General features: G+C 47.1%; 1 protein-coding gene across 2 annotated transcripts in view; it reads right to left on the minus strand.

Annotated features, from left to right (window-relative positions):
- The window catches only part of MTCL3 (MTCL family member 3), a 131994-nt gene that overhangs the window by 76559 nt on the left and 31932 nt on the right, over window positions 1-23503 (minus strand). For both annotated transcript variants that reach the window (XM_075339930.1, XM_075339929.1), the window contains exon 5: window positions 9630-10805. In XM_075339930.1, the coding sequence (XP_075196045.1) occupies window positions 9630-10805 (1176 nt within the window). The remainder of the gene's footprint in view (window positions 1-9629; window positions 10806-23503) is intronic.

Here is a 23503-nt window from a genome sequence, read left to right on the forward strand (position 1 = left end):
AAGCCACTCCTTTGTTATTTTAGCTGTGTGCTTAGGGTTATTATCTTGTTGGAAGGTAAACCTTTGGTCAAGTCTGAGGTCAAGAGCACTCTGGAAGATGTTTTCTTCCAGGATATCTCTGTACTTGGCCGCATTCATCTTTCCTTCAATTGCAACCAGTCGTCCTGTCCCTGCAGCTGAAAAACACCCCCATAGCATGATGCTGCCACCACGTTTCACTGTTGGGACTGTATTTGCCAGGTGATGAGCAGTGCCTGGTTTTCTCCACACATACCGCTTTGAATTATCATCAAAAAGTTCTATCTTTATCCCATCAGACCAGAAAATCTTATTTCTCATAGTCTGGGAGTCCTTCATGTGTTTTCTCGCAAACTCTATGCGGGCTTTCATATGTCTTGCACTGAGGAGAGGCTTCCGTTGGGCCACTCTGCCATAAAGGCCTAACTGGTGGAGGGCTGCAGTTGTAGTTGACTTTGTGCAACTTTCTCCCATCTGCATCTCTGGAGCTCAGCCATAGTGATCTTGGGGTTCTTCTTTACCTCTCTCACCAAGGCTCTTCTCCCATGATTGCTCAGTTTTGCTGGATGGGCAAGTCTAGGAAGTGTTCAGGTGGTTCCAAACTTCCTCCATTTAAGGATTATGGTGGCCACTGTGCTCTTAGGAACCTTGAGTACTGCAGAAATAATTCTTTTGTAACCTTGGCCAGATCTGTGCCTTGCCACAATTCATTCTGTGAGCTCCTTGGGCAGTTCCTTTGACCTCATGATTCTCAGTTGGTCTGACATGCACTGTGAGCTGTGAGGTCTTATATAGATGGGTGTGTGCCTTTCCAAATCAAGTCCTATCAGTTTAATTAAACACAAATGGACTCCAATGAAGGAGTAGAACTCTCTAAAGGAGGATCACAAGGAAAATAGCAGAATGTGACTTAAACTTGAGTGTCTGAGCAAAGGGTGTGAATACTTATGACCATGTGATATTTCAGTTTTTCTTGTTTAAGAAATTTGCAAAAATTCTACATTTCTGTTTTTTTTCCTGTCAAGATGGAGTGCAGAGTGTACATTAACGAGAAAAATGAACTTTTTTGAATTTACCAAATGGCTGCAATAAAACAAAGAGTGAAAAATGTAAAGGGTCTGAATACTTTCCATACCCACTGTATATGTGCATGTAGCTCTCAAACTATTTATATGTGCATGTAACACTCAAACTATGTATCTGTGCATGTAGGTCTCAAGCTATTTATATGTGCATGTAGTTTCAAACTATTTATATGTGCATATAGCCTCAAACTATTTATATGTGCATGTAGCCTCAAACTATTTATATGTGCATGTAGCTCTTTCAAAGACAAGTCCAGCTATATCATTACATGGCCAGTCAGTTCCTCTGCTACAGAGAAATCATAGCTTAAATTTATATGCAAATGAGACTGTAAAACTATGGTAAATCTGAAGCCTCTGCCACTCCAGCTCTATTCCCAACCCAGCTCCACCTCCCTCCTGCTTAACTGACAGCCTCTATGATACCTGACTTCAGGAAAAGGAGCTGTTAGGGGTACTTTGCACACTACGACATCGCAAGCCGATGCTTGTGTGAAGCCCCACAGGTGTAGTGTCAGTGTCGGTGCATTACCTTCAGGGACTCCACGTTGCTGGATCTCCGTCACTGGTAGGAAATCTTCTTGTTTGATCGTGACGCCACTCTCAGTATTGCGGTCAGTGGGGACCGCCACTGCAGGTTAGGGGACGCCTGGGGCTGATGGTGGGTGCAGTCGGATGTAGTAGCCTCCTGAGAGTGAGGCAAGCCCCAGGGCCCTGTGTAGGTTTGTAGTACCACAAGTCGCAGAATAACCACACAGGCAGGAATGTCTTTCAAGGGCTTTTACTCACATTTGATGGCAGGGTGAGTAGCCCGGGCGTAGCTGGGATGAACCAGATGGGAACCAGGTATCCTTCAGGCTGACTTTATGAGGGTGACTACTGACTCGCCTTCCTTAGCCCTTGGTGGTTTGGGGTGACCCCGACTTTGAGTCCCTATGGGGGTCACCCAGGGAAGATGCTGCAGCCTCTCTCCCCCTTTTGTTTGCCGTTTGCTTGTTCCCCGGACCAGGCCACTCCAGCTGCTTGCCTCCTGTGACCTATGGGCCCTCACTGCGGTTACGTGGCTGCGGCTTTTGTGGTGTTGTGGTGTGGGCTTTGAGAGCCCCACACCGGCAGGTTTAGCAGAAGAAAGCTGGATCTATCTTCGCTTCGGGATTTGCCGCCCGGTTGGGCCTGGTGCTCTCTAGCAGTCTCCTTACTTCCCACTCCGTGCTTTCTCTCTAGCTGAAGCTGGCTTTCAGGTAGCACTCCTAGTTGACCGTTCTCCCCCGTCAGTAGCCACTGCGCGGGCGCTGTTAGACAGCAACAGCCCCACAGGTCTGCTCCTCACTGAGCCCTATGGAGTTCTCTGCTCTAACTGACTCACTGCTCCTCCTCTCCTGTTCTTGCCTACGCCACCTAGCAACCAGACTCTCCACCACACCCCTTGAGAGGAGATGGAGGCTCTACCCCCTCCACTATTCCAGTGAAGGTGAAGGCTTGCCCCCTCCTGGGATCCCCAGGGGTCCTCTCATGGGTACATGTGTGAGACCTGATCACTATGCGCCTGTGTTCCACACCCCAGTCAGCCTTCTGGATTACCTGTATTGTACTGTCCCCAGCATGGGTGCAGTACTCAGTGGTGCCTGACCAGGTCAGGGGCGCCACATTCCCCCTTAGTTATCACCAGCACGTCCTCGGGCTGCAAGACAACATTTTAAAATGCATAAAACATTAAAACATGTAAAACATTTTTAAAACCACCAGGTATCAGACATCACCACCCTCCACCCACAAGTCCGTTAACCCACCCACAACCCTCTCAGGAGGCAGGTCACCGGTCCTGTTGGTAACCAGGTCTGGGCCATCCGTTTCCCCAGACCTTTCCTCCAATCTTCCTCTCCCGTTGGCCGCGACTTCAGCCACTTCTGGCAGGATGTAGAGGCGGCTTTCATGGGCTGGTGGTTTCAGGGTATACCTGGCCTGGTGGATCCGCGCCGTCAGCCTCTTCTGGCAGGATTCAGAGGCGGCCTCCACAGTTGGTGCTGACCAGGTACCCTCTTTGTGGTGGTGAGCCAAGGCCCCATAAACAGGCGTGCTCTCTGGTCGCAGGTGAGCCAAGGCCCTTTTCTACGGACGGGCCCCCCTGGTTGCAGACGAGCCAAGCCCCTAAACAGGCTGGCCCTGATGGTGGTGCCACTGGTGTAACTATTTACACTGCGAGAGTTTGTGGCTATAGCAAGTTCATAGCCTTAAAGTTTATTTCTCACAATAGTTTTTGTGGGCGCATTTCTTAAACGTTGCAAACAAAACTTGTCAAAACTTCAACTGGTAACTTGCTGTATTTCTTTACTTCTCTCTACTCTACTCCTCTTTTTCACTAGGGCGTGGGCATGTAGGGCACCGGCACCTGTGACTTTCTTGCTCTCCGTCGTCGTCCGTGGTTGTTTCATCTGTAGGATCTTTGTCTGTGGTTGTTTCATCTGTAGGTTCTTTATCTTTCCTTTCTTGATCTTCATCTGTTTCCTTTTCTGCATCTGTTTCTGTATCTCTGTCTTTTCTTTCTTGTCTGGGACATGGTGCTACGTCTAAGGCATAGTAGCCCCTTTCTCCTTGATGCAAGGTGAACTGTACTAAGTCCCCAATTTTCAAATTTCTGCCTGAATGTCCTCTGGGCAGGTGGGCTTGAACATCTCTCCGATTTACAAATATGCCCTCTTTTATTCCTTTTACTACAATAAAGCCGTATCCGCTTTTCAAGTTGAAGTCCTCTACTATTCCTCTGTAAAGGGGTCCTCTAGCCTGGGCTTTGGACCTTCTTAGGCACCTTTTCTCCTCCAGGTCTCTGGCTGTGACCTCCCTCTGCTCTGGAGACTGTGGTGTTGGAGGATACTTTGCTCTGCTACGCCTTGTCTTGCGGGCTGGGTTCATGCCTGCGGGCTCCCAGGTGAGGTCTTTGGGCTGATCTTCGTCTGCAGACGGTGTCAAATCTTCCTCATCCCAGCGTGAATAGGGCAGCATCTCCGGTTCTGAGTATAGATCCACTGCTGGTGGCTCCGGAGTCAGCTCCTCAGCTTCCTGGCCTCCTCTCCCCCTTAGTTCTTCGCTGCACTCTGGTTGTGGCAGTGCTGGGGATGGGCTTTCTTCAGCTGGTCTGGGCGGTGGACTCTCTGGCGCGGCTGCAGGGGTTGCCTGAATCTCCTTGGGGGTATGCGGAGGGAGCAGATACCGATCCACCATCTCTTGTGGGAACTGGGCCTCTAGGTCAGCCTTCAGCTTCCAGTATTCAGGGTCCTCTCCTATCAGGGTCTTCCTAGCAGGGACCTCTCTGGACTGGGGAGCGGTGTCTGCTCTGGCCTTGCAGGCCGGGGAAAATAGTGATGCAATCTCTTGGCGGGCCGCGCCCTGTATGGCGGCGGCCTGGTCTTGGCGGGCCGCGCCCGGCATGGCGGCGGCCTGGTCTTGGCGGGCCGCGCCCGGCATGGCGGCGGCCTGGTCTTGGCGGGCCGCGCCCGGCATGGCGGCGGCCTGGTCTTGGCGGGCCGCGCCCGGCATGGCGGCGGCCTGGATCAGTGTCGCTGTTGCAGGGGGCTCTGTGCAGGCTGGGCTGGACGTCGCTGCAGCGATCGGAGCTTGGCGGGCCGCACCCGGCGGGGCTGCGGCCTGGTTCAGCATCTCACTTGCGGCGCGGATGAGCGTCGCTGCTGCGGTGGGGTCTTGGCGGACTGGGCTCAGCAGGGTGGCAGCCTGGGTCAGTGTCACACCTGCGGCACGGATCAGTATCGCAGTGGTAGTCGGACCTTTGCGGGCCAGGCGGGGCATGGCTGCGGCGGCCTGGATTTGGCGGGCCGCATCTAGCGTGGCTGCGGCCTGGTTCGGTGGCGCCGCGCCGGGCGCCTCTTCCGGGACCGCGGGCGTGGCAGCAGGGGTCGGGGCACTTGTGCTGGCCGGGGCATCACTCGACTCACCCATCTGTGGCTGCATCGGGGTCTGCGTCGTCGCCGCTCGGTCTGACATGCGTCGCGCGGCTCCCTCCTCGTAGGTCCGCACCGCCGCAGCCATCTCCAGGAGCTCCGTGCGTTCTTCCCTAAGCTGTCGCACAATCCCGGCCTCCAGCCGGTCGCAGAAGATGGCAAGCTCCCGGCACCACCAGGCAGCAGAGCCTGGCTCTGGGTATCCGCGTCTGGACTCCATTTTCTCTAGCAAGCTGCTGGCTTCTCTTCTGCTCCGCCGTCTCTGGACGCTTCCGCTTTCTTCGCTGGCAAGCTCAGAACTCCGCAGGGGATCTCTGGGTAGCCACACCTCTTCGTGGGCGGTAACTTCTCCCAGCGCGGGCTGCTGTTGTTTTTCAGCGCGCTTTTCATGGTGGCAATATGGCGGCGCTTCCAATTTTCCAAGCGGACCGCCCAGGCACATGGTCACCTGTCTGGACAGGTCTAGTCCTTATCCTGTTCGTGACGCCAGATGTGAAGCCCCACAGGTGTAGTGTCAGTGTCGGTGCATTACCTTCAGGGACTCCACGTTGCTGGATCTCCGTCACTGGTAGGAAATCTTCTTGTTTGATCGTGACGCCACTCTCAGTATTGCGGTCAGTGGGGACCGCCACTGCAGGTTAGGGGACGCCTGGGGCTGATGGTGGGTGCAGTCGGATGTAGTAGCCTCCTGAGAGTGAGGCAAGCCCCAGGGCCCTGTGTAGGTTTGTAGTACCACAAGTCGCAGAATAACCACACAGGCAGGAATGTCTTTCAAGGGCTTTTACTCACATTTGATGGCAGGGTGAGTAGCCCGGGCGTAGCTGGGATGAACCAGATGGGAACCAGGTATCCTTCAGGCTGACTTTATGAGGGTGACTACTGACTCGCCTTCCTTAGCCCTTGGTGGTTTGGGGTGACCCCGACTTTGAGTCCCTATGGGGGTCACCCAGGGAAGATGCTGCAGCCTCTCTCCCCCTTTTGTTTGCCGTTTGCTTGTTCCCCGGACCAGGCCACTCCAGCTGCTTGCCTCCTGTGACCTATGGGCCCTCACTGCGGTTACGTGGCTGCGGCTTTTGTGGTGTTGTGGTGTGGGCTTTGAGAGCCCCACACCGGCAGGTTTAGCAGAAGAAAGCTGGATCTATCTTCGCTTCGGGATCTGCCGCCCGGTTGGGCCTGGTGCTCTCTAGCAGTCTCCTTACTTCCCACTCCGTGCTTTCTCTCTAGCTGAAGCTGGCTTTCAGGTAGCACTCCTAGTTGACCGTTCTCCCCCGTCAGTAGCCACTGCGCGGGCGCTGTTAGACAGCAACAGCCCCACAGGTCTGCTCCTCACTGAGCCCTATGGAGTTCTCTGCTCTAACTGACTCACTGCTCCTCCTCTCCTGTTCTTGCCTACGCCACCTAGCAACCAGACTCTCCACCACACCCCTTGAGAGGAGATGGAGGCTCTACCCCCTCCACTATTCCAGTGAAGGTGAAGGCTTGCCCCCTCCTGGGATCCCCAGGGGTCCTCTCATGGGTACATGTGTGAGACCTGATCACTATGCGCCTGTGTTCCACACCCCAGTCAGCCTTCTGGATTACCTGTATTGTACTGTCCCCAGCATGGGTGCAGTACTCAGTGGTGCCTGACCAGGTCAGGGGCGCCACACTTGCAATGCCGAGCGCGATAGTCCCCGCCCCCGTCGCACATACGATATTGTGTTATAGCTGCTGTAGCGAACATTATCGCTACAGCAGCTTCACACGGACTTACCTGCTCTGCGACGTCGCTCTGGCCGGCGATCCGCCTCCTTCCTAAGGGGGTGGGTCATACGGCGTCACAGCGAAGTCACACGGCAGGCGGCCAATAGAAGCGGAGGGGCAAAGATGAGCGGGACGTAAATATCCCGCCCACCTCCTTCCTTCCGCATAGCCGGCGTGAGCCGCAGGACGCAGGTAGGAGATGTTCCTCGCTCCTGCGGCTTCACACACTGCGACAGCGATGTGTGCTGCCGCAGGAACAAAGAACAACATCGTAACATCGGTCCTTCCGAAATTATGGAAATGACCGATGCTACACCGATGATACGATTTCGACGCTTTTGTGCTCGTTAATCGTATCAAAAACGATTTACACACTCCGATATCGACAGCGACGCCGGATGTGCGTCACTTTCGATTTGACCCCACCAACATCGATGTCGTAGTGTGCAAAGTACCCCTTAGTCAAGCAGAAGGAGGCAATGTTGAGCGGAGAATAGAGCTGGAGTGGCAGAGGCTTTATAATTTCAGTCTCTTTTACATATCAGTTCAAACACGGAAATCTCAGCAATAGAGGAACACACTGGCCATGTAAAGATATTGCTGGACTTGTTGAAAGAGCTACAGGTGAATATAAATAGTTTGGGGAGTGAAATTCTGCTAACAGATTCTTTTTAACTGTATTTGTTTGGTGATGCCTGAAGTTGTTCCCACGTTATTACACAATTATAGTATATCAAATATTCCTCTAGTGTTAATTTTGGGAAGCCCTTGTAAGAAATAGAAATTTAGTGCAACAAATGTACAATATTAGTAGATGTCTAGAAGGAGGTGAATACTTTCTTACAGCACTGTAATAATTCAAAATAATAACTTTACTTTTAAGGGAACTAGCCGGATGATATGTTACATCTGTTTTAGGATTATTGGTGAGCTCTCATTTTGTGGGCCACTTTAATAATTCTTAAGGGATATTCTAAAGTTATTTCAATGATAAAACTTCAAGGTGCTTGGATAATAGAAGCAACTTTGCAATTTATTTGTTATTAAAAATCCTCTGTGTTTAAAAGAATGGGGGGCTTTTTAATTCTATTGTTTACTGGTTATTGCCTAGATAGCCAGTCACCACTGCAATTTTTCAGGGGTGGCCAGTCTGCTAGGTAAGAAGAACAGTGCTTACTAGTAGTGATGAGCGAGCATTACCATGCTCGGGTGCTCGGTACTTGTAACGAACAATCGGACGCTCGAATGGGCTCGACTCATGTACCGAGTATAATGGAAGTCAATGCAAATCTCGAGCATTTTTCTGGAAGATCTTCCGGAAAAAATACTAGAGCTCCCCATTAAGTTCCATTATGCTCAGAACACAAATCAAGCCCGTCTAAGTATCCAACTACTCATTATGAGTACTGAGCACCCGAACATTGTAGTGCTTGCTCATCACTACTTACAAACTGTTTCTTATAGAGCTTTTAAGAACTGTCCTGAAGCCGGCTGGATCCATCAATACGGCCAGTTTCAGTGTGACTACTGGAGAGGCCAAAATGCCTCCGCTTGCAGCACAGGAGAGGGCAAAGTTCAGGTCAATGGTGCATAGACATCACTTGTCTAAGCTGTTAATCCCAAAAAGCAAGAAGCCTGGAATTTGGAGAGCGGTGTGCTCCTGAAAATAAATCAGGGGTAATGATGGTGAGCACTACCATATTTGGGTGCTCAGAAATCGTTAAGAGCAGTCGAACACTCGGATGGGCGCGACTCAAGTACCCGAGTATAATGGAAGTCAATGAGGGACTCGAACATTTTTGCAGAATATGTAATGGAAAAATGCTCAAGTCTCCCACTGACTTCCATTATACTTGGGTGCTCAAGTCGCGCCTATCCGAGCATCCAGCATGGTAGGGCTCACTCATCACTAATCAGGAGACAACCACTTCTGGTGATTGGAAAGAGAGCCTGGCAGCACAATACTCTCTGTGCTATTAGACATTCTTCATTTCCAACATTCTGCATGCACCAAAAAACTGGTTCCTGCTTATCATATAGAAATAAAAAAAGCCCTCACTATTAAAGTATACAAAATAATAGTAAAAACGTGACAATTTTACTTATGATCTTTAAAACAAAAACCCTCAAAATCACAAAATGTCATATTTTTATATATTAACTACCTCACCTTTGTTTTAGAGTGCAAGTTTTAGATTAGTTGGCTCTGAACATACATTTGTTTGCATAGAGATTTAACATTATTCATGTTAATTGATAAGTACAAACCTAGGAAATTACAAGTGTTGTCCCCTATCAGAAAATCTTGATCCCAAGGCACAGTTTGTGTTGTGTTTTATTAACCTTCCAGAATCCAGCCCTGAGTCTCCTGATGTTCAGTATTGGCTGCGGCGCTGACGTCACGTCAACAGAATGGAAGCCAATCGGTGAGCTCAGTGCAGCATTCTGTCTACATGAGTAGAGTCACTGAACTCACTGATTGACTGCTGTGCTGTGGACATGACAGCAGCACCACATCCAATACTGAACACTGGGAGTAGCGGCAGAGACTCAATGCTGGACCTGGGAATGGTGAGCAAAGCCTATTTTTTTTCCTAAAGCAAATTGCACCCAGGAACCAAGATTTTTTGAAAGGAGACAACCCCTTTAATCTGTTTTTCACTATTGTGTTGATTTTTCAATATTTCTAGACAATCCTGTGTATACGTATTAATAAATGAATTTAAGCTCTCTCTTAATAAATGTGCTGCTTAATACATATACTACAATGTACTAGATAAACCCTGTGCTATATATAGTGTACATGTTAAATTTGGTTAATAAAGCATACCTGACTGACAGAAAGAGGATCGTCAGCACTCCGGTCTTCAGATGACTTTGGAACCTCAAGACGATCAATAAAGGTTTGAAGCTCTTTTCTAAATGCTTTCATCTGTGCATTGATACGGTAGAGTAGCTCATGTTCCCTTATCCTGCTTCCTTCATCCTCTTCATCCATGAGTCCAAACAGATCACCATTGGCCACATAAATCCTAGCTTCAGTGATGATGGTGCTTGTGTCCGATATGAGACGGTCAATTGTCTTCCCCAAGCGTTCAGCTTCAGATCGAATATCTTTCATTTGTTGTCTTTCTGCAAAGTTCTTTTGCCAGACACTAGTGGAAGGATAGAATGACCGAGTAGGGGTAAGGCAGCGAATATTGCGCACTTCTTCAGAGTCACTTTCACCCCCAATAGGTCCTTCTCGCTTTCTATGGGGAGGTCGGGAATCATCATCACTTTCTTTTTTACCAGCATCACTTTCGGCATCACTATCTCTGGGACTTCCTCGGATTCCTAAGTGAGAGGCCAGGTCATAGCGTTGCATGTTAGACATAAGAACTCTGTTCTCATATTGGAGCTGCATAACTTTTCCACTCAACTCATTGATCTGCAAACGGGCAGTTTTCAGCTCTTCTTGCAATGCTTCAGTCTTCACATTGTCACTATGTCGAGAACTATCATGTGTTCCAGCTTTAAATTTATACTTGTTCATTTCTGCTGTTATACGTTTGTTCTGTTCTTCTAAGTCGGTGAGGTTCCGTCGCAAGAGTTCGGCTTCATCTTCCACCAACTGTAAGTGTTGCCTCAACTCTGAGACAGATTCACTTTGCTCTCTCGGGATTGAATTTGAAGCTCCAGAGTAATCATCACCTCTTAAGTCATCTAGTTCTGCTTTCAAACCTCTGTTTTCTACTTCTAACTCTACTATCTTTCTTCCAAGTATGTTAGCTTCTTCTTCAACCAGACGAAGACGGAGCTTCAGTTCAGCTTCTCTTGTTGTAGGAGGCCCACTAGCCTCTCCTTTTGGTAATGGACTATCAAGATCACCATAGAAGGACCTGTATTTCTGAAGTTCATGTTCAAGTCTGTCTTTGTCTTTGTCAATCTTAGCCATTTTCTTTCTCATCAGCATTGCTTCTTCTTTCACAAATTGTAATTGACACTTCAAATCCTCACTGTCCTCCTTATAAAAAGAAGAAAAAATAAGTACAATAGTAAGACTCACATACATTCCAGGTAAGTCAACAATAAGCCAAGAATTGCCTGCACTAGTCCTGTATTATAGCTTGAATCAAAGTATATAGTTGCATTCGTAAAGTAGAGATGGTTGTCCAAGGTGAATCACACATGTTAGCAAATGTCCACACAATATAGATATCTAGAATATATCAATATAAATGGGAGATTGTTGAAGTTGTAGGTTAGTTTAAGTTATTGTAGGATTGCTGAAGTTGCTCTGACATGAGCACATCTAAAGAGGTTGGCACCTATTTTTAATCCACTTCTGTAATTTCCTTTGTTATAAAATTCCCTACTCTTTTCCTATACAGTTATTCCCTATATGTGCTTTTTTTTTTTTCGTTACCTCCTGTGACGTTTCATTTGAGGGAAATCTCGAATGAGATGTCAGTCATCAGGAGGATGGCCCTACAGTTACTTCGTCCTTCCAGGAACAGGACATCAGTGGACGGCAGTCACTTACCCCAGGTTCTTTCATTGTTGCCCTTTGTTCACATCTGGAATCAATGGCGCTGATAGAAGCTGTGGGAGAAGTAAGTGCAGTGCCGTCACACTTCTTCTGTCACCGTTGGTCCGTTAATTGTTTCTTTGAAACAAAACATCATCAGGGGGCGGCGATAGAAGCAAGATGAGTGAAACCAGCACCACCCCCTAATGACAACTCGTTTCAGGGTGGTGACTGAAGCTGTGGGCCAGTTCTTGTGTCACTCATCCTCTTTCTATCATTGCCACCTGATGACGTCCTGTTTCAGAGAAACAAGCTGCGGGCCAGAGATGACAGAAGAAGTGTGCCAGTGCTCACCTCTTTCACAGGCAGATGATGGCTGAATAACACAGCCAACATCTGCTGAGAGTAATGCAGGCCCAGCACATCATATGTCAGGAAAGGGTTACAAGAGAACTACCAAAGTAATCAGTGTTCCATGTAACTACATTTAGAGATCCTAAGAGAAGCATGACCATGATTATGACATGTTCTTGAGCTTGCAAATTGGCAATTCTGTGCATATATTGTATGTGTGAACTTGCTTGGAAAGAAACATTAATCAGCATACTTTCCCTATGGTAATGACTTACTAGGAAACAGGCCAGACAGTGTCCTCAAGGGACACATTATAAGAAGAAAGATCTATTATTCACAGATACTATTAGAGTTTGTTTGTTTTTTACCTCTGATTCAGAGAGATTTTTACCTCAAACGCTCTCATCACTTAGGCGGGCTTTGCACACTACGACATCGCAGGTGCGATGTCGGTGGGGTCAAATTGAAAATGACGTACTTCCGGCATCGCATGCGACATCGTAGTGTGTAAAGGCTCGATGATACGATTAACGAGCGCAAAAGCGTCGTAATCGTATCATCGGTGCAGCGTCGGCGTAATCCATGATTACGCTGACGCGACGGTCCGATGTTGTTCCTCGCTCCTGCGGCTGCACACATCGCTGTGTGTGAAGCCGCAGGAGCGAGGAACATCTCCTACCGGCGTCACGGCGGCTTCCGTAGGATATGCGGAAGGAACGAGGTGGGCGGTATGTTTACATCCCGCTCATCTCCGCCCCTCCGCTCCTATTGGCCGCCTGCCGTGTGACGTCGCAGTGACGCCATACGACTCGCCCCCTTAATAAGGAGGCGGGTCACCGGCCAGAGCAACGGTCGCAGGACGGGTGAGTCCATGTGAAGCTGCCGTAGCGATAATGTTCGCTACGGCAGCTATCACAAGGATATCGCAGTTGCGACGGGGGCGGGGACTATCGCGCTCGGCATCGCAGCATCGGCTTGCGATGTCGTAGTGTGCAAAGTGCCCCCTAGTGTGCTATCCTTCCACCAACCACCCAAGAGAGAGTTGTTGGTATAATGCGTGTTGAGTGCCATGGGTGTTTCGGAGTTTTTCATTTGATGCACACTTATTGTAATGATTTAATTTCTGAGGAAATGCTTTACTTGATATCATTTTTATTCCAAGAACTTATTTTCAATTTTTTTTAATTGCATTGCAAGTATGTAAAAAAATTGCTAGGCATTAACATGCATAGAACTGCACTATTAGGCTGGAGTCACGCTTGCGTGTAACTCGCGCGAGGATCGAATCGCAATGCCCGGACCTGCTGACAACTCTCCTGACCGGAGCATGCAGTTTCATGTATTTCTATGTAGCTGACATGCTTTTATCAGGAGAGCCGCCGGTCAGTCTCACCAATGAGATGCAATCCTAGAGGAAGTCATACCAGTCTTACAAAGGTTACTGATACTGGATAAATCTATTTTTAAGTAATTTTTCAGAATGAACTGAAAGGAATAAAGGCTGCTTTACACGAGACGATCTATCGTGCGATAGATCGTCGGGGTTACGTTTTTTGTGACGCACATCCGGCATCGCTTGCGACGTCGGCCTGTGTGACACCTCCTAGCGATGCAGTATCGCTCACAAATCATGAGTCGTGTACAAGTCGCTCGGTTTCATAATCTCGTTTAATTAAAATGGCGCCGGTTGCTCATCGTTCCCGGGGTAGCATACGCCGCTCCGTGTGACACCCCGGGAACGATGAACAGCAGCTTACCTCCGTTCCGCGGCACCCGCCGGCTATGCGGAAGGAAGGAGGTGGGCGGGATGTGTACGTCCCACTCATCTCCGCCCCTCCGCTTCTATTGGCCGGCGGCTGTGTGACGTCGCTGTGACGCCGAACGTCCCTCCCACTTCAGGAAGTGGATGTTCGTCGCCCACAGCAAGGTCGTCCAGAAGGTAAGTACGTGTGACGGGGGTTAAATGAGTTTGTGCGCCACGGGCAGCGATTTGCCTGGGACGCAAAAACGACGGGGGCGGGTACGATCGATTGTGAAATCGCACAATCGGTCGTCCTGTGTAAAGCAGGCTTAACACTGTTTCTGGCCATAATATGACTTGAATCCTGCATTTTCATCAGTTTTCCCCTCTGCAAGCTCTATCTCTAATATTTAAATGTCTCAAAGCTAGTTGATGCAGATTTGTTGGTATGATATCCCCTGTGCAAATCACAGCACATTCCTCCTCTGTTTTTCTTTATTGGTACACAGATGCAGCAGAGCCATAGAGGACATAAAGCCGCAGTACTGAGCAGGTTAGCTGTGAATCCAGCTCTGGTATAAGATAGCTCGGATCTGCAGCATTTCTTTCTCTACTTCTCACTTGATTTCCACTCCTCCTTCCCCTTCACTTTCATGATACCGCACTGTGCTGGAACCCTGTCTTGTTTTGAGCAATATCGATTTGAGCTTTGGGAAGGAGAAGAAGAGGCTCATACGTTGAGAAAAAAAAATCAGTATAATTTGGTAAGATGTTTTACAAAGTTTCTTATAAATCACTTGGACTTACTGATTTATGCAAAGTTTGCTAAAAGTACAGATTGGGGGAGAGAAAGGCATGGAGGAGTGCGGAAGCTTTTTTGCAAATTTCTCTACATCTATATATCAAAAATAAGCCAAAATGACACAAAAACTAATGGGAAGAACCAAACAGGGCAAGTCCAAAGCCCTCACTACTTTTACCCCCTCTATGCAGGGTGATATTCAAACCTATCTGCTTTGGAGTAGCTGCACAAAAACGTCACCACCACTGGATGCAAAGGGTGAATAGGGGAGGACTGCGCCACACAAGTGAAGGTTTATGAGCTCACTTTTATGACTACAAAATATAAAATTCTGGAACGTTACCTCACTAATTAGAAACCCACTTCATTAGTTGCCTTACCGCTATGAGTGGTCTCTGCAACTCCCATTAAGCATCAGCTGACTCCAATGTATCACCCGTAAGCGCACCCTCCTCACCTTAAATGATGCCTGCAGACATCACTGGCGAGCGGTATGCTCTCTTTACTGGACTCTTGAGGACTCCATCAGTGAGTTGTGGAGTCCCTGCTCTCACTGCCTCCTTGCCCACACCTCCTGTGGGAGAACAAGAACTCACTGGATCGTCCCCAGCCTCCCATGCTTTTAGACAATGTGCAGCAAGGTATCCAGATTCTGCGCCAGTGAGCGACATCTGGCCAGACTAGGAGCTTGTCCTTATTAATACCAAAAGTCCTGCAAACCACCATTATACAATATAAGTGGATAGCCCTGCTTTTTAAGCCAGCCTCCAGAAGAACAATCCTGTATGCCAACCTACAAGTGCTAATTCTACAAAGTATTAAGGATCCTCTCCCATCTTTGCAGCAGGAGAGGTAGACCCTGGGCAAGAAACCCCCACACACTCCCCAGATCCCAACTCACACGGATTCCACACATTTTAAGAACCCATCTGCAGCCTGGCAGATGCCACGTGGAATCCCCTACCCCCTTAAGTCAATATTACTGCACTGAACTATTGATGCCATCATCCATCACAGGAGACAGTTCCATATTAGTGATAATGACAGACCTTCAGCCAGTTTTACACTGTGCCCCAACCACGAAAGGCATGGCAGCTTTTGCTAAATACATCATTGATGAATACAGAAATTTGCTTAACTACAAATTGATTACAGACTAAACAACCAAGGTGGACACCATAGAACAGGAGTCCCCAACCTGTGAGAGGAATAACAACCTTCAAATTCAAGGCCTACAGAAAGAATGTCCACATCAGACCTACCATCTACCTTAACTCATCTATTTAACTAAATACTAGGATCACCTTCTTCAACAGTGACTGAAATAGACAGGCCCTTAACCCCTTCATGACCGGCCGATTTTTCGCTTTCGTTTTTTTTTTCGCCATTCTTTTTCTGAGAGACGTAACTTTTTTATTTTTCAGTCAATATGGTCATGTGAGGGCTCATTCTTTGCGGAACGAGCTGTACTTTTAAATGAAACCATCAGTTTTACCATATAGTGTACTAGAAAACGGCAAAAAAATTCCAAATGCTGAAAAATTGCAAAAAAAGTGCGATAGCACTATGGTTTTTGAGATATTTTATTCACTGTGTTCACTATATGGTAAAACTGATGTGTGGGTGTGATGCCTCAGGTCAGTGCGAGTTCGTAGACACCAAACATGTATAGGTTTACTTTTATATAAGGGGTTAAACAAAAATCGGAAGTTTGTCCGAAAAAAGTGGCGCACGTTTTACGCCATATTCCGTGACCCGTAGCGTTCTCATTTTTCGGGATCTATGGCTCAATGACAGCTTATTTTTTGCGTCTCGAGCTGACGTTTTTAACGGTACCATTTTTGCGCAGATGCTACGTTTTGATCGCCTATTATTGCATTATGCGCAAAAGTTGTGGCGACAAAAAAACATTGTTTTGGCGTTTGGATTTTTTTTGCCGCTACGCCGTATACTGATCAGATTAATTGATTTTATATTTTGATAGATCGGGCGTTTCTGAACGCGGCGATACCAAATGTGTGTATATTTTTTATTTTTTTAACCCTTAAATTTTCAATGGGGCGAATGGGGGGTGATTTAAACTTTTGTTTTTTTTTTTAATTTTTTAAAACTTTTTTTTTAACTTTTTTTTTTATTTTACTAGTCCCCCTAGGGGGCTATTGCGATCAGCATTCCGATCGCTCTGCAGTATCTGCTGATCACAGCTACACGGCTGTAAACAGCAGATACGCTGTCTTTCTCTTTTGCCGTGCCGCTGGCACAGCGAAAGTGAAACCAAGTCAGGTGTAGTACAGGAGTCATCACATGACCCTGTGCTACCATGACAACTATCGGGAGTCACGTGATCGCGTCACGTGACTTCCGGTATCGGGCGGTAAGTAAAACATTACCGCGATCGCGCTTATAATGGCGCTGTCACATATTGACAGCGCCATATAAGGGGTTAATCGGCACGAGCAGATAACGATTCTCCTCGTGCCTAGCAGGCACACATCTCAGCTGTGAAAATCAGCTGAGATGTGCGCCGATCGCGGCATGCTGCCACCGGAGGACCGCGGGCAGTAACATTATGTCATTTAGGACGTAATTTTACTGCCCGCGGTCGTTAAGGGGTTAAGAGCTCTTTGCCTTTTAGATCCCAATCCAAACAAGTCCCCAGATTATTTGCCAAGTCCACTTTAACAAAACTAGAGGGAATCTGTCACCGGGTTGTTGCTATCCCATCTGAGAACAGCATAATGTAGAGACAGAGACCCTGATTCCAGCGATGTGTCACTTACTGAGTTGTTTGCTGTTTGTTTTGATAAAATCAATGTTTTCTCTGCTGCAGATCTATCAATTATACAGAGCTCATGTTGGACTACGGTAGTATGCCAGCTCTAATGATATTCAGTGATTAAACAGTGATTTTATCAAAACTACACTAAGCAGCCCAGTAAGTGACAGACCGCTGGAATCAGGATCTCTACCCCTCTACACTGTGTGCAGAATTATTAGGCAAATGAGTATTTTGATCACATGATGCTTTTTATACATGTTGTCCTGCTCCAAGCTGAACAGGCTCTCATTGAGAGCCAACTACCAATTAAGTAAATCAGGTGATGTGCATCTCTGTAATGAGGAGGGGTGTGGTGTAATGACATCAACACCCTATATAAGGTGTGCTTAATTATTAGGCAACTTCCTTTCCTTTTGCAAAATGGGTCAGAAGAGAGATTGAAAGGCTCTGAAAAGTCCAACATTGTGAGATGTCTTGCAGAGGGATGCAGCAGTCTTGAAATTGACAAACCTTTAAAGCGTGATCACCGAACAATCAAGCGTTTCATGGCAAATAGCCAACAGGGTCGCAAGAAGCGTGTTGGGCAAAAAAGGCGCAAAATGACTGCCCATGAATTGAGGAAAATCAAGTGTAAAACTGCCAAGATGCCATTTGCCACCAGTTTGGCCATATTTCAGAGCTGCAACGTTACTGGGGTATCAAAAATCACAAGGTGTGCCATACTCAGGGACACGGCCAAGGTAAGGAAGGCTGAAAAACGACCACCTTTGAATACCTTTCAAAGGTTTTATGGACTGATGAAATGAGAGTGACTTTTGATGGGCCAGATGGATGGGCCAGAGGTTGATCAGTAAAGGGCAGAGTGCTCCACTCCGACTCAGACGCCTGCAAGGTGGAGGTGGGATACTGGTATGGGCTGGTATTGTCAAAGATGAACTTATGGGACCTTTTCGGGTTGAGGATGGAGTGATGCTTAACTTCCAGACCTACTGCAAGTTTCTGGAAGACAACTACTTCAAGCAGTGGTACAGGAAGAAGTCGGTATCGTTCAAGAAAAATATGATTTTCATGCAGGACAATGCTCCATCACATGCATCCAACTACTCCACAGCATGGCTGGCCAGTAAAGGTCTAAAAGATGAAAAAGTAATGACATGGCCCCTTTGTTCACCTGATCTGAACCCCATAGAGAACCTGTGGTCCCTCATAAAATGTAAGATCCACAGGGAGGGAAAACAGTAACACCTCTCGGAACAGTGTCTGGGAGGCTGTGGTGGCTGCTGCACGCAATGTTGATCGTAAACAGATCAAGCAACTGACAGAATCTATGGATGGTAGGCTGTTGAGTGTCATCATACAGAAAGGTGGCTATATTGGTCACTAATGTTTTGGGGTTTTGTTTTTGCATGTTAGAAATGTTTATTTCTAAATTTTGTGCAGTTATATCGGTTTACCTGGTGAAAATAAACAAGTGAGATGGGAATATATTTGGTTTTTAAGTTGCCTAATAATTCTGCACAGTAATAGTTACCTGCACAAACAGATATCCTCCTAAGATAGCCAAATCAAAAAAATCACACTCCAACTTCCAAATAATATTAAGCTTTGATATTTACGAGTCTTTTGGGTTGATTCAGAACATAGTTGTTGATCAATAAGAAAAAAAAATCCTCTAAAATACAACTTGCCTAATAATTCTGCACACAGTGTATGCTGCTCTCAGATTAGGTGGCAAAAACCTGGTGACAGAGTTCCTTTAAGGATACAATAGTAAACAAAGCCAAGGAAATATAAGCAGCAACTTACAATGGCTAACATCTGTTGATTTTGTCAGACCTCTCCATGAGCGTACTCCCCATGACAGCTGCACTGAAACCCCTCACTGTTGTTTTCGAAGAGCCTAACCTTGCTTACCACTTGATGTCTCCCATTTGCATAAGTAGTCAGACATAACGACCGGTCTTTGAACTCCGTAAGATATTCCAGACTTCTTGGCTCAGTTACTCCCTCCTCAATGGGTGCAGTTCTCTCCTACACCTACAGTAAATAGGACCCATCCTATCCTCAACAGGAAAGATATGACCTTCCATTCACCAGCCTCCCTCAAAGAACCAATAGATGTTGCCAGCGTATGTCTCCGACATTCTCACTAGTCGCCAGATTACCTACCTCTAGAGACCCAACGCAATGTGCCGGAATTTTAATGTGCAGATAGGAAATGGACTCTACCGTCCCAGTTTCAGGAAAGACCCGATGGGTTAGAAAACCACCCCTCTCATAAAGAAATACACAATAGCCCTCCTACTCTGGAGGAGTGTTTTTCCGAGGTTCCTCTCCTCAACAGAATGGAGGACATGGTTGCCCTATCACCAGCAGCTATTGATAGATATTGCATAATATGGAGGGCCTGGATAGAGTTCTAAGAATCTACCTCCTGTTGCTTAGCCCCAAAATGATGCTCTCACCATTTTCTCCATGTGCTAACCCTGCTTTATAGGCCCCATGACACATTGGTCTGCTCTTACCAACACCAATGTATTCTTTTATTGGTTTCTCATACTGCATCTCAATATTATTTTTTTGCGAATTCTTAAAATCTTATAATGCAATTCTGTTTGGTAGCACATATGTTATTTTCATCTTTCTTAATTATTATTCTGTTTATATCATTATAAAGTCTGAATGATAATTAGGAAAACTTTGTTCCCTGATGCATGTTTTATCTTCTACTATAAATATTACAATTGACACCCTCCTTTTCCCAGGCGATTTAAATTAATATGGTTTTATATTTTTATTATTCATTGACGAGCATTGAATATTTCTGGACATGATCTGGCTAGTATATGCAATTTGTAAATTTTGTGTAAACGCACTTTAGACTGTGATGCACACCTTACGGTCTCTGTAAGGAAAATGTGGTACAATAAAAGATTTTTGGTAATATTAGAAGATTAGTTGGAGTTCTCCTGTCTCCCTCCCAAAATCTTTGTGGGTTTTCTATTTGATGCCATCTTGGACATTTTCAATAAAAATAACTTCCTAAAGCCAGCTTTACACCTTACAATTAGGTATGCGATCTCGTATGCGATGTGACACGCCCAGGTCGCATATGCGATTGAATGAGATTGCACGTAGGTCGTTCATTTGCGGTCACACGTGCGTTAGTAGTCTATGTTAAATTGATCAATTTTGTGTGCGATCCTTTAGATCATGTGTTCTGTGACGTATGCATTGGGCACCCTTTTTTTATTTATTGACTTGCCAAGCGTGTGTAATGTGTAGGGATGCGTTTTTACTATGTCATCTGCCATTCAGCTCTGCTACATGGCCGCTGACAGCAGACACAGACAGCCATGTAGCAGAGCTGAATGGTAGTTGACAGCAGACACAGCCGCACTGTCAGAATGAACTCGGGTAAACCTCACCCGACTTTATTGTCATGCTGCGGCTCTGTGTGTGCCGCGTCCTGATTAGCGGTCACCAGTGAAGGACTCACCGGTGACCGCTAAACTCCTGAGTAAGTGAATTGAGCAGCCCTCTCTCATACTCACCGATCCCCGATCCCCGGCGCTGCACGGCATTCACACTGCTCCGGCGGCTTTTACTGTTTTGAAAAAGCCGGCCGCCCATTAAACAATCTCGTATTCCCTGCTTTCCCTGCCCACCGGCGCCTATGATTGGTTACAGTGAGACACGCCCCCACGCTGAGTGACAGGTGTCACACTGCACCCAATAACAGCAGCCGGTGGGCGTGTCTATACTGTGCAGTGAAATAAATAATTAAATAATTAAAAAAAACGGCGTGCGGTCCCCCCCAATTTTAAAACCAGCCAGATAAAGCCATACGGCTGAAGGCTGGTATTCTCAGGATGGGGAGCTCCACGTTATGGGGAGCCCCCCAGCCTAACAATATCAGTCAGCAGCCGCCCAGACTTGCCGCATACATTAGATGCGACAGTTCTGGGACTGTACCCGGCTCTTCCCGATTTGCCCTGGTGCGTTGGCAAATCGGGGTAATAAGGAGTTATTGGCAGCCCATAGCTGCCAATAACTCCTAGATTAATCATGTCAGGCGTCTATGAGACACCTTCCATGATTAATCTGTAAATTACAGTAAATAAACACACACACGCCCGAAAAAATCCTTTATTAGAAATAAAAAACACAAACACATTCCCTGGTTCACCACTTTAATCAGCCCCAAAAAGCCCTCCTTGTCCGGCGTACTCCAGGATGATGCAGCGTCGCTTCCAGCGCTGCTGCATGGAGGTGACCGGAGCTGCAGCAGACACAGCCGCTCCTGTCACCTCCACACAGCAACTGAAGACAGCTGCGCGATCAGCTGAGCGGTCACTGAGGTTACCCGCTGTCACTGGATGCAGCGGTGGCCGCGGGTAACCTCAGTGACAGCTCAGCTGATCGCGCTACTCACTGCTGCTCCTCTCACCTCCACGCAGCAACTGAGGTGAGTAGCGGGATCAGCTTTGCTGTCACTGAGGTTACCCACGACCACCGCTGCATCCATCGCTGGATCCAGTGACAGCGGGTAACCTCAGTGACAGCTCAGCTGATCGCACGGCTGTCTTCATTTGCTGTGTGGAGGTGACCGGAGCGGCTGTGTCTGCTGCAGCTCCGGTCACCTCCATGCAGCAGCGCTGGATGCGACGCTGGACCATCCTGGAGTACGTCGGACATGGAGGGCTTTTTGGGGCTGATTAAAGTGGTTAACCAGGGTATATGTGTGTGTTTTTTATTTCTAATAAAGGATTTTTTCGGGTGTGTGTGTGTTTATTTACTGTAATTTACAGATTAATCATGGAAGGTGTCTCATAGATGCCTGACATGATTAATCTAGGACTTATTGGCAGCTATGGGCTGCCAATAACTCCTTATTACCCCGATTTGCCAACGCACCAGGGCAAATCGGGAAGAGCCGGGTACAGTCCCAGAACTGTCGCATCTAATGTATGCGGCAATTCTGGGCGGCTGCTGACTGATATTGTAAGGCTGGGGGGCTCCCCATAACGTGGAGCTCCCCATCCTGAGAATACCAGCCTTCAGCCGTATGGCTTTATCTGGCTTGTTTTAAAATTGGGGGGGACCGCACGCCGTTTTTTTTAATTATTTAATTATTTATTTCACTGCACAGTATAGACACGCCCACCGGCTGCTGTGATTGGGTGCAGTGTGACACCTGTCACTCAGCGTGGGGGCGTGTCTCACTGTAACCAATCATAGGCGCCGGTGGGCGGGGAAAGCAGGGAATACGAGATTGTTTAATGGGCGGCCGGCTTTTTCAAAACAGTAAAAGCCGCCGGAGCAGTGTGAATGCCGTGCAGCGCCGCGCCGGGGATCGGGGATTGGTGAGTATGAGAGAGGGGGTAAGAGGGATAGACTGACATGGACAGAGAGAGAGGGACAGAGATAGTGACCGACTGACAGAGATTAGTGAATGACAGACATTGTGAGGCGCTTCAGAACGCAGCTTTTCAGCTGCGCTCTGAAGCAGACCTTTTTTAAGCTGCGGTGCAGAGCGCACACCTGCGAACATAGCATCAGACACCAAAATCGTATGAGGGATGTCACACGTTACAATTGGCTAGGTTCATACAACAAAACGTCCAATGTATGAGGAATAAACGACGTGTATGCGATCACCGTATTTTCGTTCAATCTTGATCGCACGTAGGTGTCACACGCAAATACGTCACGAACGATGCCGGATGTGCGTCACTTACAACTTGACCCCGACGACGGATTGAAAGATTTATTGAATCGTGTAAAGCAGGCATAACTCAGCATTAACATGGGTCTATGAAGGATTAATTCTGTAAAACTATTGTTGTGTACATGGGCATTTCAAAGGCACGGATGCATAAAAGGTGGTACATAAAATGAGAATTTTGTGACTAGGGAAAAATATGTGTAATTGGATGAAACCCTGTTTTACTAATAGGAAACAGAGGATGGTGGAAATTAATAGAACACACTATTTGGGTTAGGTTAATAGTGGTGTACCACATGGGTCAGTATTGGGCCATCTTCTTTTTAATATAACTACCGTATATGCCGGCGTATAAGACGACTGGGCGTATAAGACGACCCCCAACTTCTGCCCTAAAAATATAGAATTTGGGATATACTCTCTGTATAAGACTACCCCGCTCCCAAATGAAAAAAAGTCTGCTTTGATTGCAACATGTTAATTTTAATTCCGCGAGAGCCGTACAATATGTTTTTAAAGGGCCATTGACAGATCAATCGCTCCAATGTTCACTTAGTACAGCAAGGAATGCTCCTCCCTGCTGTATAAAGCCACAACTGGACTGAAACAATGGTACAACACTCTGCTACAAACAGACACACACAACTCTGCTACAAACAGACAAACACACACAACTCTGCTACAAACAGACAAACACACACAACTCTGCTACAAACAGACAAACACACACAACTCTGCTACAAACAGACAAACACACACAACTCTGCTACATACAGACAAACACACACAA

Source organism: Anomaloglossus baeobatrachus, chromosome 3 (assembly GCF_048569485.1).
Source record: "Anomaloglossus baeobatrachus isolate aAnoBae1 chromosome 3, aAnoBae1.hap1, whole genome shotgun sequence".
Taxonomy (NCBI): Eukaryota; Metazoa; Chordata; class Amphibia; order Anura; family Aromobatidae; genus Anomaloglossus; species Anomaloglossus baeobatrachus.